We start from the raw sequence: 16,670 nt of genomic DNA on the forward strand, positions 1-16,670 counted from the left end.
GTAAAAATAAGAAACTCCTTGTATGAAGGAGAAAAGTCAGTGAGGTCTGAAAAAGATATAGAAGAAAGGAAAATCTTTGCACAGAAGTATCCTTTTGGAACCAGAAACACACATGAGCACTAAAAAACCAGAAATGAAGGACTGAAAGCACTAGCTGATCTGACTACAGAAAGAATCAATCACTTTTTCCTTAATTTCCTCACTAAAGTTTTGTGAGAGATATACACCTTTTTGCAAGTAATAATTGTTGCCTATAGTAACACAATTGTCACTTAAGTGCAATTAATTCTGACATAATTGGTATAGGACTATACAAAAATACTTCATTTAAGAGCACATTTAATCAGCTGCCTATGAAAAAACATACAGCAAAATAAGTTCCCAATTTCATGAAGACTTACATGACTTCCTGATTTTACACAATGTGAAAAGAATGGCTAGGTACCATAAGAATGACATTAATGTAAAAAATGGAATGTATCTGTAAAACTGAGAGTGACTCAGAACTTATATTTAATTTTCACTTCCTCTGTATGTTCTCTTTTTATATCAATTTTACTTCCTCTACAACCTACTATTTAATGAATATTTTAGGATCAATAACTGAAAAGTATTTGCATTTTTCACACCAAGACAACAAACCTCAGCATTAATTAAAAAAACCAAAACCAAACCCAAACCAACCAACCAACCAAAAAAACCCACCAAAACTAAAATAACATATTATTGCTACTCCAACAGTGGAACTGGGAACTAACATAATAATTAGTGATGGTTACACACAGAAAAAAGAAAGAAACTAAAAAAAAAATAAAATAAGCAGAAAAAGAGAGAAGACATGCTTCCAGTGATGTGCAGTATTCCCTCAGCTCCCTGCAGCATTTGGGCTGCCAATGCTCAGTTGCAAGAATTTGTCCTTTGCCCTCCCTGAAAGGATTACTGTCACACTGCAGCACAGCACTGTACACATTGTGCACAATTCTGAAACCACCTGGCAAGACAAATTCCCATGGATGTAAATCCTGATTCGGGTAGCCTGTGTTTTCCTAAAATTTCTGGCTACTAGCCACCTGATTGCTGGTGGTTATAGTACTTTCCCTAGCCTAAAGGGAGTGGATTTTTCCTCCTTGCGTTTTGGGGTTTTGGGGGGTTTTTTTGTTGGTTTTCTTTACTCAATAAATACGTAGTAGCTAAAGTATCTAAGTAATTAATCTATCAGTATTTCAGAATTCAATGGGAATCCAATATGAAGAGTAAATCACAAAGAAAACAGAGAAAAGCCAAGCATCTGGACATCTGCAGAGGAAGAAGCTTTTGCTAAAGCTGGAACAAAGGTAAAATAGTAACAAAGCATTGGAAAACAGTGACAAATGCTTTCAAACATTTACTCTCTTATCCTATTTGCTGAGAATTCACATAAAATGCATACATAAATAAAAGCATTTGTAAAACATTGATATGGATGAAACCTTTATATATTTTCATTACAAAAATAAGCATATTTTCATTTTTCTGTATAGTTTCTAAGTATAAAGTTTCTTTAAGATGTCATACAGCTCTGTAGAAAGCATTTTTTTCAGATTCCTGCATGCTCATGTGTGCACATTGGTATAAGTGCTTATTAGCCTAACAGTTTCTTTTTTCTAAATTCATTTTCAATTAAAAATAAAGCAAAGCACACCTTTGATTTTAGCCAATGTTAGTAATTATGCTCACCTGTCACACAAATATTATTTCATAATGGTAATATATTTTGCCATGCAACACTTTATTAAGTTAGAATAGTTCTTGTTAGAGGTATCTTCACGCTGTCTAATAGGATTAACTACCTGTTTGTTACTGATACAAGTGCAGATGGGCAGAAATAACCACTGGAAGCATGTTCAAAACTTCGAGGGGTACTGTCGATTTTGTAACAATATCCACCATGTCTTTCCCATCCCTTAAAAGAAATGAACATTATTTTATAGATTATTAATTATTGTATAGGTGTTAAAAACTTGATCCCCTTTTGTACTTCCTATCTGATGATCACTGGCATTGCTATAGCTCTTTTCTACTGTGGCTGAAGAGCAGTTACCCTCAAGGTCACTGAGAATGTGGATAAACTTAACAAAATTTCAAAGTTTAAATCCTAAAAACAAAATTTAAACTAACCATCATCCTACTCTAATAAGGCAGAATCAAAATGACACATTTTCATGGTTTATCAGATGAGCCAGAACACTGAGTCGGTCTGCCTCATTTCATCTCATTATTAATCTTTTATTTCTTACTATTTTACATCCCACAGTGTCCAGAAGACATCACTGGGACTGGTGTGAGCTCTGATTTCATGTGGCATACCTGCCTGATTGCATGTTTTAAACAATGCATAGAATAAAGAGATAATACACTATCTCTGTCCAATCTATCTTGAAGCCACACACAGAGAGGAGAACCAGATGATCTCAGTTTTCCATGAGGAAGGTGCTGCTTGCAGGGAAGGTCACAAAATAGCACAATGGGGAGCAAGCCACAGGACCCAGATGGACACCATCAAACACTGCTTGATGGTGATGTTAACAGCAAAGGAGAAAAGAAGGGAAAGGGATAAGCTCCAGATCAAATGAAGACCTAGCTTTAGAAAGTTAGGTCAAAAACTAGCAAAACAAATATATTGAACGCTGAAAGTAAGTTGACAAAACAAAATGTCTGAAATCAATCGTAGTTTTGAGTACACTTAATACTGACTTCTTTGATTAACTAAATATAACTTTTTTCACATTGGAAAGAAAAGGATCTATCAAAGCCAAAAGACCAAGAAGAGGTTTCAGCATGTGTTTTTACAGGGTGTGAAACATCAGCAAGCAGAAATTTATCCTGTGTGGGAAATTTGCCAGAGCAGACTGAAATACTTACGACAAGTGACTCAATGTCTTGAGTCTCGAGTCTGAGAGGCAGAGGATTGAGAAGCTGAAGTGCTGTCAAACTGCTGACTACAGCTGGTCAATGAAATCTTGATGCTCTGGACTATTTTACCTGGTCAGGACTGTGAAAAACCTTTCTCACACTAATAACATACAAAATTCTTGAGTGCTGAAATACATAGGTCCAAATTAAAATAATACAATTACCCTAAACTTTTGGAAATGCTAAGCTGGAACAAAGCAGTAACTTCCATAATGGTATGAGAAGAACGCTGGATCTGACCATTGTATGTCTGGGGAAATACTGCAGCTGACTCCAAACAGTTCAGCTTCAACCTTCTTATAATTCAATTGAATTGGTTGTGTTTCTTCATTTCTCAAGAAACAGAACATGAAATTAAAAAAAGGAAGGCAATGAGCTAAAGAGTAAGGCAATTAGAGAAGAGAGATTTTTTTCCGCTAGAGTTTTGAATAAAACAAAGTCTAAAAATTTGGTCTTCTCGCAGTGTGAAAAAGAACTGATGGCAAATGAAATCATACTTTACATGCTACTTTTTTACTAGCAGAATGCAGAGCCTAAAAGCCTGAAGACCTGATGCAATGTCCTAGTGACACAGCTGTGCTCCTTCCCATTTGTGTCTGAAAGCAAACGGAAAGCTAATGCACAAGTGGAAGAGTTCACTCTCCATGTCAATGGAACTGATTGTTTTTCACCCTGACATTCCATTTCAATGTATGAAAACCATGTGTGGGATGAGGCATCACATAACAGTCATTATTTGCACAGATGGTGGACAAAAGGGGTTTCACTTTTGATCTAGAAAAAATAGGAACTTGGGTCACAACCACTGACAACACATCAAGCCATGAAAGGCATCTTTTGAAAGCTTTTAATATTACATTAAAATTTAGTTTACATACTTTTAAACTAAACAGATTTTTTCCTAGCAAAACATGCTGTCTTTAATATGAAAAACTACAATTATCTACATCTACTACATATTACATCTACATGTTCTGTAGCTGTATTTAGAGGTTTCCCATATAATTCTATTTTATAAGTATGGTTCTAAAACAACCACAAACTCCCTTACCTCTGGACAACTTGATCCCAGTTCAGGAGAGACATTATCAAATTCCCCTGCTTTTTTGCAAATGTAGAAAGATCTGTCTTCACATTTTTTTATCTTCCAACGTCCCTCCTAAGGGATAAAAAGAAGTATATTCTGTACATATTCATATTCTCATGCATATCTATACACATATTAGATTACAATCTCTCCTCCTCTTTTAACTCTTCAGTAAAAAATAAATAATTTTTCTCACTACATATATTTGTCCTTAGATAGACCATTTATTTCTACCAACACTGTCGGCAGGATTCTCAAATCAGTTATACAAATGGGTTTGTCTCTTTGAATCAGACTTTGGGATGTAATTCATCTTAATGAACTAACATTATGGCCATGCCAGAGCACTTACTTTCTTGCTAGTTATCATAGTTCTTTGTAAGATTAATCTTTATATTTGAACAGTCCTTACTCAAGATATTACAAAGTTTGTACCATATAATTTTTGCAGATCTGTAAATCCTGGATATGTACCAAAAGTAATGCTTGAAAATTTTTATCTTGAACCTCCTTTTCCTTTGTATTTTTCACTTTCATTTGTTTGTTTACACTTGAAAACTGAGTAAACCATGACTTCGTGAATCTAAACCCCACAATTTTACCAAAGTCCTATTTTCTGCTTCCAATAGAAACCTACTTTTCCAGGTCATTGGAAATTGCCCCAGCTTTCCCCTGAATTAAAGATTGCAACCTGGACCCACTACCGTAGAGACAACAGAAACTCTTTTTAATACAGTTTTCACACTTAGTCAGAACATACTTTGCAAAAAAGAAAAAAAAAAAGAAGATTATAGTGTTACTTATGTAAGTCATGTATTAGTGCATTTAAGTACTGTTATTTATAAAAGTAAAGTAAATGCATGACCAAATTACAAAAAAATTGACAGTGCCATAAATACCAATAGGACAGGACATAGTGTTGTTTTAACATTACTCTCACTTTTACAACCCCTGGTTAATTTCAAGTCAATTTTCCTGCTGTAAAGTTCTATAATTTCATGTAGACCTAGACTACCATGATTTTGAAAAATGTTACATAAAATTTATTGATACTGACACCAAGATAATATAGGCACAGCTGACAGTTTTTCAAAACATGAATTTGAAGCTTTCAAGACAAGAACTGATGCATCATAAATTATGATACATACTACTTGGATTTTAAAATACTTTATCAAACTACCCACTCATATTGGTTCTCTTCCATTTGGCAAGCTTTACGTATGTACCATTTTTTATTGAACATAAGTTCAAAATCTATGATTAATTTTCTGTGCATCAGCGCTGGAAAACGCATTGGTTTCTAAAGGCTACACTGCATTTATCCTATAACATGAATATATTAAGAATCAAAAAAGAAAGTCATACTCCAGGTCATGGTTTAAAGAAGTACGCATAGCAAGAAAAAAATTATTATGACCTAAAATAAAAGTGTCTAATTCTTTCAAAAAGAAAACTTACAGATCCTTGTGCTGAAACACAGAGTTGTCCTGTTCTTTGAAAGGTGTTAGGTTCTTGGCTATGCCAATTAGAGAATTTTACTGGGGTGCTATCTGACCACTCAAAAACAACAGGGGTGTTATTACTGTATAATCCAATCCATGTTTCAGTTACATTTTCTGTAAAAGAATAAGTGAGTTCAGATTTTAATGGTGAAGTAATAAAGCCTGTTTTTCTTGTAATATCAACACTACTATTAAAAGTTACTCATGGGATTTTCATAGGAATGTCCTTCTTTCAGGGAAAAAAAAAAGCTGTATAAGCTTTAGGAAACCCTACTGATGAGATTATGTTCTACTGCCCTCGAAAACCAAATTGTTTCAAAAATAGACCAATATATGCAATAAAATATGCTTTGAAATCCTGAAAAAATACAAATTAGGAGCATATGTTCTTTTCTGAAGTGAACGGTGGAGAAAAACTGACATTGAAGTGAAATATTTCTTCTTAAAATCTTTCCATGCACATTGAGCTTTAGGTTTCTCCGAGTGCTTATAGGCTCCAGTGACAGCACATTTGCAGTCACAGTGGCTGACAGACCTAGGAAGGACAAGGCTTGCGGTTTGATGTTATGTCTTACTTGGCCAGTTACTACAAACAGAAAAAGCAGTCAGGCTTTCAGACCCCTAAGCCCTTCTTCTGAAGACAAGCCTGAAGCAGGCCTGAGAGAGAAGCAGCAGACTTTGAAGCTGAATATAAGTTGAGAACAATTACATCTACCCATTGCAGTATCACTGGAAATAATGGTATTTGGTATCTATGGAGGGGTGGAAGATGATGCAGTGGTTAATCTCCTAATCTCCACATGTGACTGTGCCCAAGCTCTGGGAGGCTTAAACTCCCAGCAAAACTGTGTAGCTCTGCCAGTACACTGATGTCAGTGGCAGGCAAAAAATATTTGCTTTTCTTTGTGGCTGTTATGACAACAAAAGTCTTGGCACTGATGCATCAAAGAGCTTTTGATCGTTAAGTTCCTTGTATAATTATGCTACCTCTTAGGACAATGGGAACCAGCAGAACTCCTTTGATACACCCTGCTGACATCAAAGGGACTCTGACCTCATACTAGCAGCAGCAACTTTACAGTGTGGACGAGGCCAGCTTGAAAGCAAAACACAAATTGAATTGGTTTTGCTTCTATGCACAATTCTACTATAAGGTTGATCACTGAATATTTTGCAACAGTTTGCAAAATAGGCAAGAACAGGAAAGGACAAAAGCTACCTACGTTTACTGCAGCCTCACTGTGTCTAATCTGTGGATTCATATTTTAAGAATTGTTACTGGAGAAGGTGACTCTATACATTTATAAGACTCCTAGGAGCAGCATGATCATGTTTTCTTTTTTTGTAAACATAATTTGGGCATGCCATGTGATATAGTGCTTAGATGGCTAAAAATGTTAAAGGCTGCACAAAAGAGCACCACAAAACACCAAGAAACACTGCATGCTTGAACTCCCAAAACTCACCACTTTCAAGCAAGTTAATTAGCAGCTCTTCATCTGCCATGGAGGATATACTAATGAGCCTGCTATTATCAGTTTGGCATGAGAGAGAAGCATCGTTCCAGGTCTTCTCCTCTTTATGAAGTCTGTAGCAGTTGCGATGGTGTGGGTACCAGCCAGTGTCACAACGAGTGGCATAATACTTCCATGTATCTTTTAATTGAGCATACAAAGTTCAGACATATTAGACAGATTTGCCAAGGTTATGCTATGTTCGTAACACATTCAGAGATTTTTTATCTTTTTTTAATCTTCAAATGTTGAAAACAAAGTTTTCCAAGATGACTTACGGAGGACAAAACACATCCTCTATGGAACATCACCTACCAAGCAAACTGAAATTTGTTCCACTTTATTTGATGATTCAACCATGTGGGCTGCTGGACTAGTGCAAACACTAATTCAGCTTAAAACACATTGTATCTCCATTATTACTTCTGAACGTGATTCAGAAACAGATAAAGCTTTTTCAGATGCATTACCTACAAAAAGTTTGGCTAAGTCTTTCCTCATTATCTGAAACAAGCAGCCAAATTTTCTTTTAAGATGTCAGGAAGAAGTTGAACCCATGTAAATTGCTTTTATTTAGTAAATGTTTATGTTAGAATAAACTCAATTCTGTGTTTAACTTGCACACAGAATGGCAGTCTAAGTCATTCTATGTACTATATATCCTATATTCACTATATAATCACAAATAATGCTTTTTTGGTATATCAAAAGTACAGCACAGCATAAAAATAACTGCAAATTTTGAGCTGCATTTATATAACTTTCTTTTCTGTGTGCCACTGATTAATTCCATCCACACTGAAAACCTGTTTTTCAATGTAAATCCATGGTTCTTATTGTAATATAAACAGAATGAGCATTTTGATCACGGAAGGAATCCATTAAGTGCTATTTATATTAAAATTATTTGTTAGTTTTAAGATTCTCAACATGTTTTCCGCAACTGAATTTAAACAGAAGAAAGTGTTAATACATCAGTTAAAATAAACTTTACCTATCAAACTGACACATTTAGTGCAGCTAAGACTCTGTTCTGCTGACTTTATATTCAAGTGGCTTCACTTGTTCTCCCTGCACACCCACAAATAAGATACAGTAACATTAAGAGACTTACCCAATGTTTCATGCTCCATCTTATTTAAATATTTTTTGCATACAAAAGGCAATCCAGATTCACATAAATAACTGTGCCAGCCATACTTAGATTTTGGATTAATCACTGCACAATGATTTTCTCTAAAACGGTTATCAGAGACATCTGCAAACACATTTTTGAGAAGCACAAAATTATAAAATATCAGTTCTTACTTGTAAAATGGTGTTGTAGGGTTCTCTGCATCTTATTGAATGAAGGTACAAACATCCCTGCACACCCAAACTTCTAGTAATATTACACCAATACTATGGAGAGTTGAACACTGACCATGAATTACATGTGTAGTAATGCCTCCTTGGTTGCACTTATCAGATGAGAGGCTGAAACAAGCTCTAGTGTCTATGTTATGTCTGCTGATAGACAGACCTTAAAATGTAGCAAACCAAGTCACAAAGCTCATGTTAATGTGCAAATGTTAATTACAGCATGTTAACATAAACAAATCGAAACTCCTTTCCTCCATGAAACCAGCTACATTTTCTAAATATGCAACTGGAATCTTAAAAATACTTTTAAAAGTAAATGACAAAAGGGCTAGACCATTAATGTTGTGAACAGATCTAACCTCAATTATGTTACATCCCTAGAAAGGCTTTCAGTTAATGAATATGAACTAATATTTCAACAACAACAAAAAAATTCACTTAATTCAATTTTCGAATATAGCTATAGGAACAGCAGTGTATGCTGCTATAACATATGCAAAAGGAACAGCAAGTACTTGCTCTCCAGTTCACAAACACCAGTGGTGCTCCATCCGACCACTGCCAGCCAGCATCATCATCCAGGCGATTCAAGCCCATCCACAGCATCATGTCTGTGGCATTTAACTGCCCTGAAAAAGAAAAAATAAACAAAGTATTACTCCATGCTTTCCCCGTATTTTAAAATATCTACAGACACATCTGCTCTCCTAACTTGTTACTTTGTTAATCAACACAAAGATGAAAAGGAATAAACTCAGAAGTCTGAAATCCTTCAAAGGCCACTCATCCTGCAAACCTTTCCTGCAGAAGTTGTTGCTGACCTTAGAAGTTAAGTCTAGAACAAGCAGCTACATAACAGTTAGCTTGTTTCAGCTTTCCATAAACCAAACAACTTTCAGTCCCCTTACCGTCTTGTATGCATATCAAAAAGCTAATTAAATAATTTTTAAAACTTCCTGTTAGTTTATATCCTGCTATTGAAAACCAGTAATAATGGGAAGGAATGGGCAAGAAACCCAAGGCAACCTTTTGCATTAGAGCTCTACCACCCATTCCTCAGCTTAATCTTCTCCACATACACTAAAATACCCACAAAAAGCCATGCTGCCAGAAGGCTCTGCACATTTTTTCTGAGATGCTCGCTCCATAAACGTTCTTGTCATTCACATTTGGTGAAATTCAGCTTACAAAGGAAACTTAACAGAAGAAAGGGACACCAGGGTACATTGCAGAGAAGGTAGATACCTGTATAATTCTCCAAAACAAATAAACACACTCCCTAACCACAGCTGCAGAATGAATGGGAGTCCTTGTGGGGAGGGATAATTAAGAAAATTACAGCCCTGTGTAACACATATCACCACTTCTGCACTTCAGTTTATTATGGTGGGAACTTACCTTCATCCTTGCTTTTTCAAACAGCTGCTGAGGTGTGTTACATGATAAAGCCCCACAAGCAGCAGTAGGAGAGACATCACACAGAGTATTAAGCTCCAAAATGTACCCCTTTGCACGGGTAAAGAGGAAACCAACTACAGGTTTCCTACAAGGTACCCAGAGAAATGCCTACTTACTGCTTAAGTTACTTATGTAGTTCTGCTCTTCGGGGTCAGTGACACTCAGCAGGTCTCCTCCTTGCAGCTGACAGGCGGCCCGTGCCTCACGCCAGCTCAGCACAGACACAAGGTTGAACTGGTAGCAAATGTGTGTGTTGGGGTTCTTCTTCCAAAAAATGTCACAGCCACTCTCTACCCAAAAACAGACTCATCACCAACATTCCAAGACTCCAAACTAATCAGAAACATAACACCTTGAACAATTCAATTAATTAATGACAGCAATATCCCAATGGAAGCACGATTACAATCACCTTTCCTGTTCCTTTGTTAAAGAACATACGGAAACCGGGCACTAATGAAATAAAATGTTGCTCCACATTTCATATGGTTGATAAAATACTCAGGAACTGATCTGCAGCTGGTGGTGATTTTCACAGCTCTCATAAAGCCAAAAGAGTATGTTTTAATTTATTCCAGATAACCATTTGTTTCTAAAGCCGAATGTTGAAATATTCAAACTATGAACACCTCACCCAACTTGTGGAGCAACAGTCACTGGATCTCCTTGAATCTTGTACTCAAGAGAATAAACTTACTATAATTACAAAATATAAGCAAGGCCGAAAATACCATCTATTTTAACAATTGCCCAAAAAAAACCATTACAAAGACACATTTACAGCTGTTTTTAAGATGCTTAAGAAACATAGCTTGAGCAGGGAAGGCTTTTCCCTTCTGCTGCTAGAAGATACTATTTTGCTTATTTATTCAAGAAGCTGAATTATCCACAAAGATTATACATCTAAAATCTATTCAACAGCAAGTATTTTTAAAGGTATTGTTTCTTAGTGTTTTAGGCCCAAGATGCGTCCAAGCAGCGCATAGAAGAAAAGGAATGTGCAAGATGTAATGCAGTCAAAAGCAGAACGTGACTTTGCAAGACAACCCTTACTTTATGTGTTTCAGAAAAGCTGCCTATATATCACTAGGACAGAGTACAGAGATGTTTAGCTGCAGGATAAGGTCAATGGGCTGCACAGAGTAATATCCTTCTGCTCACTCCCTGTAGTTTTGCTTTTGGGATGAGGACTTGAGTCTCCAAAGGTTAAGCATGATAAATTATGATAAAATTTGCTAAAGCCTGTTTTTGTGTTTTTTAAAGAGACATTCCTCTCTAGCAGAAGAGAAGTAATCCAAAGACAGCCTGCATCCTAGTATTACTAATGAAGAACAACCTCTTGGGGGGAAAAGGGAGAGAGAAGACAAGGAACATCTTACCAGCATTTGGACAAAATCCCCATTTTTCATCTTGCTCATAGTGAGTTGTTGTGGCACACCAGTCAGATTCCTTTCCATCCCTAGTACACTCATAATACCACTTGTTGTTATACTTAAAGGGAAAAACACATGGGAAACCAAAAGAATTTCCCAGCAAGGTATATGTTTCTGGAAAAACAAAATGCAGAGATTAAAAAAATGCAGACCACAAAAATTTCTTCATTCCCATATGCGTTTACTAGCAATGATAAAAATAAAGTGTCTAAAGTTATTTTCTAATTTTAATTTATAATTGATAACACAGCATTCCAAGTGTGAGCAAAATAATTTCAGTAAAGAGATTCTGGAAATAACAGTTTATGAAATTTGTCACCACAAGGCACATTCTCGTAACTAACTACGATGGAAAAAAACCCCAAACAAAAAAACCAAAAACCTCCAAACTTGATCAGTTAACACATAAAGCCTGTGCTTATGTTTCAAACCACTACATAAAACAACAGTTAGCTAAATCAGTCCATGCTCAGATGTAAACTTTACTTATTTGTTAGCCTATGACAGACAAGTAATGTAACATTATTTCCCCTGCTCCTCCCACTCTTTATAAAGTGGATTTCTAATGTGTTTTCCATTCTCTTTGTCGTTCTATGGGAAAGGAAATTTAAAAGACAAAGGAATACTAAGTATACTTTAAAAATAAGCTTTTATCCCACAGAGAATAATAACATAGCTAAAGATTTGACATTACATACGTCTGTTGTCACAATCAATGCCTTCCAAAATATTTAAATATTTTCCTCTTGTACTTTGAGGATCAAAATACTGAGAGAATCCAGTGCAACTGAAAGCTGTAAAAGGTTTACCTCAGTGAGTGTCTTCTTAACCTAGGACCTTTTAGAATAGGTCAAATAACCACAATCACACTTCCAATGAAATTGTTTGTCAAAGATCCCAAGTTGCTAGCTTTAAGATCAAAGTCCTTCAACTGCAAAATCATTACATACTGTCGGGTTCATAGAGGTTTCTAAAGCTAATGGCTGGCTGTGCACATATAAAAGAGCAGTTTACACATTGTAAATCCCCTTTAGAGCCTTCTGATATGAACAGATGATACAAAGAACTGGTCAAAAGAAATTAGGATTGCTCCTCTGTCTGCCTGCTACCATGCTGCTAGCTATAGAGCTACAAGGGATTACCTCAGTCCTGGCAAGAAACCAAATTCAATAGCCACAGATTTCCTACCATAGTTATACATTTTTTTTTTCTTTGAAGGTAACTATCCTCCCTCCCCCAACCTGATGGATTAACATGCTTACATTTGCATATACATGAGCTATGGTGGAAGGGGGAAAATGGAACCTGGAGGTGAAAGAGATTTTGCCATGCAATTAAATACTTTGGTCCTTAAACCAGGCTAGAAGTGCCTGCCAAAGGGCAATCCTCTTCTCACAGATGTAGCAGTATTACGGCTAGACCAGGTCTACTTTCATCTCGCTATGTGTACACAGCAAGTGTCGGGTCTGAAATATAAATTACACTAGGTTTTAAAGAAGAGATTGGATGCTGCAGTGCTTTCCCAGTTATCACAGGTCCCAAGAGGTCTTTGGTGAGAACAGAGGCCAAGCACAGCTACACCTACAGAGAAAACCACTGAGACCAGATCCCCAACCCAAACACCCAGTTCAAATGGGGAGAATGAACAGCTCCAGCCTAAGACACACTGTGCAAATATTATGTCCTTCCTTCTACAGAAATGCTGAGGAAGGGATCAAGGTATGGGCTGTTGCTGTTTGTAGTCAGTGGGTTTGTCTTAGCCCTTATACCTGGAAAACTGTTCAGGTCTGTAAACTTGGATCTTGAGCTACATTCCTACATCTTCACTAAATTCTGACCTGTGTTTCACAGTTTAGCATGTCCAGAGGCCAGGTACTGAACACCACAAGCATCAGTCCATGCACACTGCAATTACAGACAGATTTTCAGTGATGGGAATTCCAAATCCTTTCTTATCTCTCTTTGGGTTTATCTGATAATGAAAGCTGCAGGACAGGCAACAGCAAACCCTTAGTTCCCTTTTTTATTTTACAGAGGATTTGAAATGAGTATTTCCTGCTTTGCAAGGATACTGGTGTTTTTTGAAGCCCATTTAATGAAAAAAAAATCACTAGTGTGGTATGTTCACCTCAACCACTGCATATAAAAAAAAATTACAAACTTTGAGTCTAAAACCGCAATAGAGAGTGGAAAGGATCATAAGCACTTCAACTCCCTTCAAAAGAATTTCTGAAACTTTTCCTATCTACATTTCGATGACAAAAATTTACTTTTACCTTGAAATGGGTGTTCACAAACGTCTTCATCATAGGACATGTACTGTTTCCACTGACAAGTAGATTTTTTTTTGGCCACAATATGTTTGCTGTTTTCAACAGCTAATTTGTACTCTGATACACCAACTAATGCTTTTCCATCACAGTTCCACCATAATGAGTATTGAGTTGAATCACATTCAAGCATACTTAATGGTTGTTCTGGTCTACTGATGTTCAGTCCAAGACAGGTACTTCTACCTATGTTGAAAAGACGATGATTGGATACCCATTTCCATAACATGTCTTCTGAGGACTGACTGCAGTCTTCCAGAACAAGGCCAACTCTCTCTGCTTTAATGCACAAGTTGGAATCTTCACTTTGGATAATAAATATCCCTTTATCTGTAGGGGAGAAAAAAACCTCAAATTTTCAGACTGTACAATACTGCAATTGAACAAACAGTATCAAAAGACAAATGTTTTAATTGGAGCTATTTAGGAAGAAAACTGAAAATATCCATCAGAATAACTGTCACTTCAAAAAATAAGAGTATTGGTCTAAATTTACTTCCAGCTGAGTTTTTAACATGTGGAATACTTGCAAGCTTGTAAAAATAAGGCTAAGCAATGTTTCTCAAGTTGGATAGCCAAAAAAAAATGGGGTGCCCAAAAACATCAGTCATAGTTAAAGGAAAAAACCCACTGGTCACCAAGAAATACCAGTAATGGAGTAAAGGTTTAAATGTTACACGAAGTCATGCTGTATATTGTAAAATAATTCCCTCAGGTAGATTGGAGAGTGCAATTAAAATAAAAGCTAACAAGTTTAAGGCTGACATGACCATATTCTCTTCTGTATTCATTCTTCACTCTCTGCAAGTATTGAGACAGAAAGAAAATAAGTTGCCTTGTAAATAGGATACAGAAAGGGGAAGATTTATCTATACCATGAGAATTGGTGGCCAAGGGTTAAAGTATGCCTTCCCTATACGATGCACATTGTTCAACTACACTGCCTACCCTCCGCAAGAGCAGATGTTGTGCAGTTAGCCTGATATCCTAGATTTCTTGGAATCATGCAGAAATTCACTGAACCATGTGACATCACACTATAAGTATGTGAAAAAAGTCAGCTATTTAATGATTTAGGAACAAAAGTTAAACTGAGCATAGAGACTGAAAAAAAATGAGAGCAGCTGAGGAACTGGAAATCAGTAAAGTATAAGCCTGATTCACTCTGAAATCCAATGGTAATTAACCCAGAGAGTTCCTCTTACATTATATGCAAGATACTTATTTTATGCCTCAGGAGATTATGCACTGGAAACCTGAGCAGTACTTCTTCCATTTTGCCTTGAAATTTTACAGTGATAACTTCTGCCATGTGTACTTTCAAACTGCTGCAATTCATAACACCTAACATACTGAAGCACTGAGTATAATAATAAAAAAAGTCTTCTCAAATTGATGTAGCCCACAAATAAAGCATGAGATGCAGAGGTCTACCCAGATGCTGTGTCCTAGTTTAGCACATACAACTTAGCTTCAGCCCTAAAATAGGAAGATTTTTCAAACAGCAGTGTCACAGTGTAACAGACATAAAAGAGATCAGCTTAACAATATAATGCGTACACAAAAAGCAGAAGAGAGAGATTACGGAGAGGTTTTCTGCAGATTCTGCATCAAGCACATCACGCAGCCTGACTTACAGAGAGGTGGCACTGCAGATTGTATCACTAGTAAAAGGGGCTGTTTACCCTGTGGCTATAGGGATTGGTTGCCTGTGTAGGAGCAGGAGCAAGCCCTTCCAACAGGCAGCAGGTGAGAACTAGCCTAATGTATATAATTGCATCTCCCAAGCACCTGGCAGTTCTCCTACGTTAAGTCCTTAACCATTTGGGGGAGAGCAAGGTTCCTTTAATCCACTGTATCTCTATAGCTCTCATGTGTCTGAGCCCACTGAAAAACCATCAGACACTGTGACAGATACCCAGTTTGGCCCTTTGCTTTCACAGAGTTTTCTGTGAAGCTTTGTAGTTTGTGCTGGTTTCATCCTTCTTATCCAACCCAATCTTCCAAGGGCAACACATATAGTCTCTATCTACATGGCCAGAAAGGCTTTCTGCCTCTCACACTATGGTCTGCCTTTCCCACGGCAGTCTTATCCAGGTTGACCAAGAAAATACACTGTTAATAACAAACTGGGATAACTAAAAACTGGGATGTTACCACCAGTAGACACTGATTAATGAGGTTAATTCACCATGATACTGGGATTCACACTTGGATGGACTTCATCAAACTCACAATCTACCTCCACAGCACATGGTAGGTCCCATACAGCACTTTCCTGGGGTGGGGGGAGCAACACCACAACCCAGAAGTGAAGGATTCTCAGCCTTTGAAACCCTTTATCTGTAAGGCTCTTAAAAGTTGAAATGACTGCTGAGAAAAGATAAGGTTCTTGCGCAGCCTACACAAATAACCCAGCTGGATGACCTCTGTGAATAACGTCCTTTTTTTTTCATTCTGCAGCATGTTAGGCCAAGAACAGCCAGCCCGTAATTCTTGAGCCACACAACCCTCTTCCAAATGCGTTTGCCAACTACAGAATGCAATTGACAGGAGAGCTGTGCTGGCCTGAGGACTACCAGGTAATGGCCAGCTCATGGCAGAAGTAAGACATGAGAGATGGCAAATTCAGGGACAACTTCACAGCCCTGTCTTCAAGTGGGGCAATGAGACAACTGGAGCAACTTCAAGCCTTGGGAATGCCTCCAGCCTCCTCCTTTCAGCTTGCAAAGCTACATTACCCATTTTACAGCTGCTCACAAAGACGGGTTTTGTTACAAAGCTCCTGATGTCAGGGAGAATTCTGTGCCCAAAGTCCTGCAGATGAAGACCTGCAACTGGGGCTCTGTGAACTTGCAAGCCCCAGAAGACCCAAGGAGTAAAGGAGATAGTCTATCATATGGCTGGGCTTCGTGAAAGAGGATTTGGGAAATAGTCTATGCTTTAGAAATTGACAGGGTGGAGGGAAGCCTTTGGAAAACTGCTGCTTCTCCTATATCCTGCCCCTCCACAGAAGGACAAGGTGACAA

General features: G+C 37.2%; 1 protein-coding gene across 1 annotated transcript in view; it reads right to left on the minus strand.

Annotated features, from left to right (window-relative positions):
- PLA2R1 (phospholipase A2 receptor 1) overlaps window positions 1-13,966 on the minus strand; it is a 36,883-nt gene extending 22,917 nt beyond the window's left edge. The window contains exons 1-9 of the mRNA XM_008933862.3: window positions 13,588-13,966; window positions 11,258-11,425; window positions 9,995-10,168; window positions 8,936-9,049; window positions 8,173-8,316; window positions 7,011-7,199; window positions 5,501-5,658; window positions 4,004-4,111; window positions 1,830-1,942 (exon numbers count right to left, since the gene is read on the minus strand). Coding sequence (XP_008932110.2) covers window positions 1,830-1,942; window positions 4,004-4,111; window positions 5,501-5,658; window positions 7,011-7,199; window positions 8,173-8,316; window positions 8,936-9,049; window positions 9,995-10,168; window positions 11,258-11,425; window positions 13,588-13,870 — 1,451 coding nt within the window. The 5' untranslated portion in view covers window positions 13,871-13,966. The remainder of the gene's footprint in view (window positions 1-1,829; window positions 1,943-4,003; window positions 4,112-5,500; window positions 5,659-7,010; window positions 7,200-8,172; window positions 8,317-8,935; window positions 9,050-9,994; window positions 10,169-11,257; window positions 11,426-13,587) is intronic.
- Between the last annotated feature and the right edge of the window lie 2,704 nt (window positions 13,967-16,670).

The sequence above is a fragment of the Manacus vitellinus genome, unplaced genomic scaffold (assembly GCF_001715985.3).
Source record: "Manacus vitellinus isolate BGI_N305 unplaced genomic scaffold, ASM171598v3 scaffold_22_pilon, whole genome shotgun sequence".
In the NCBI taxonomy this organism is placed as follows: domain Eukaryota; kingdom Metazoa; phylum Chordata; class Aves; order Passeriformes; family Pipridae; genus Manacus; species Manacus vitellinus.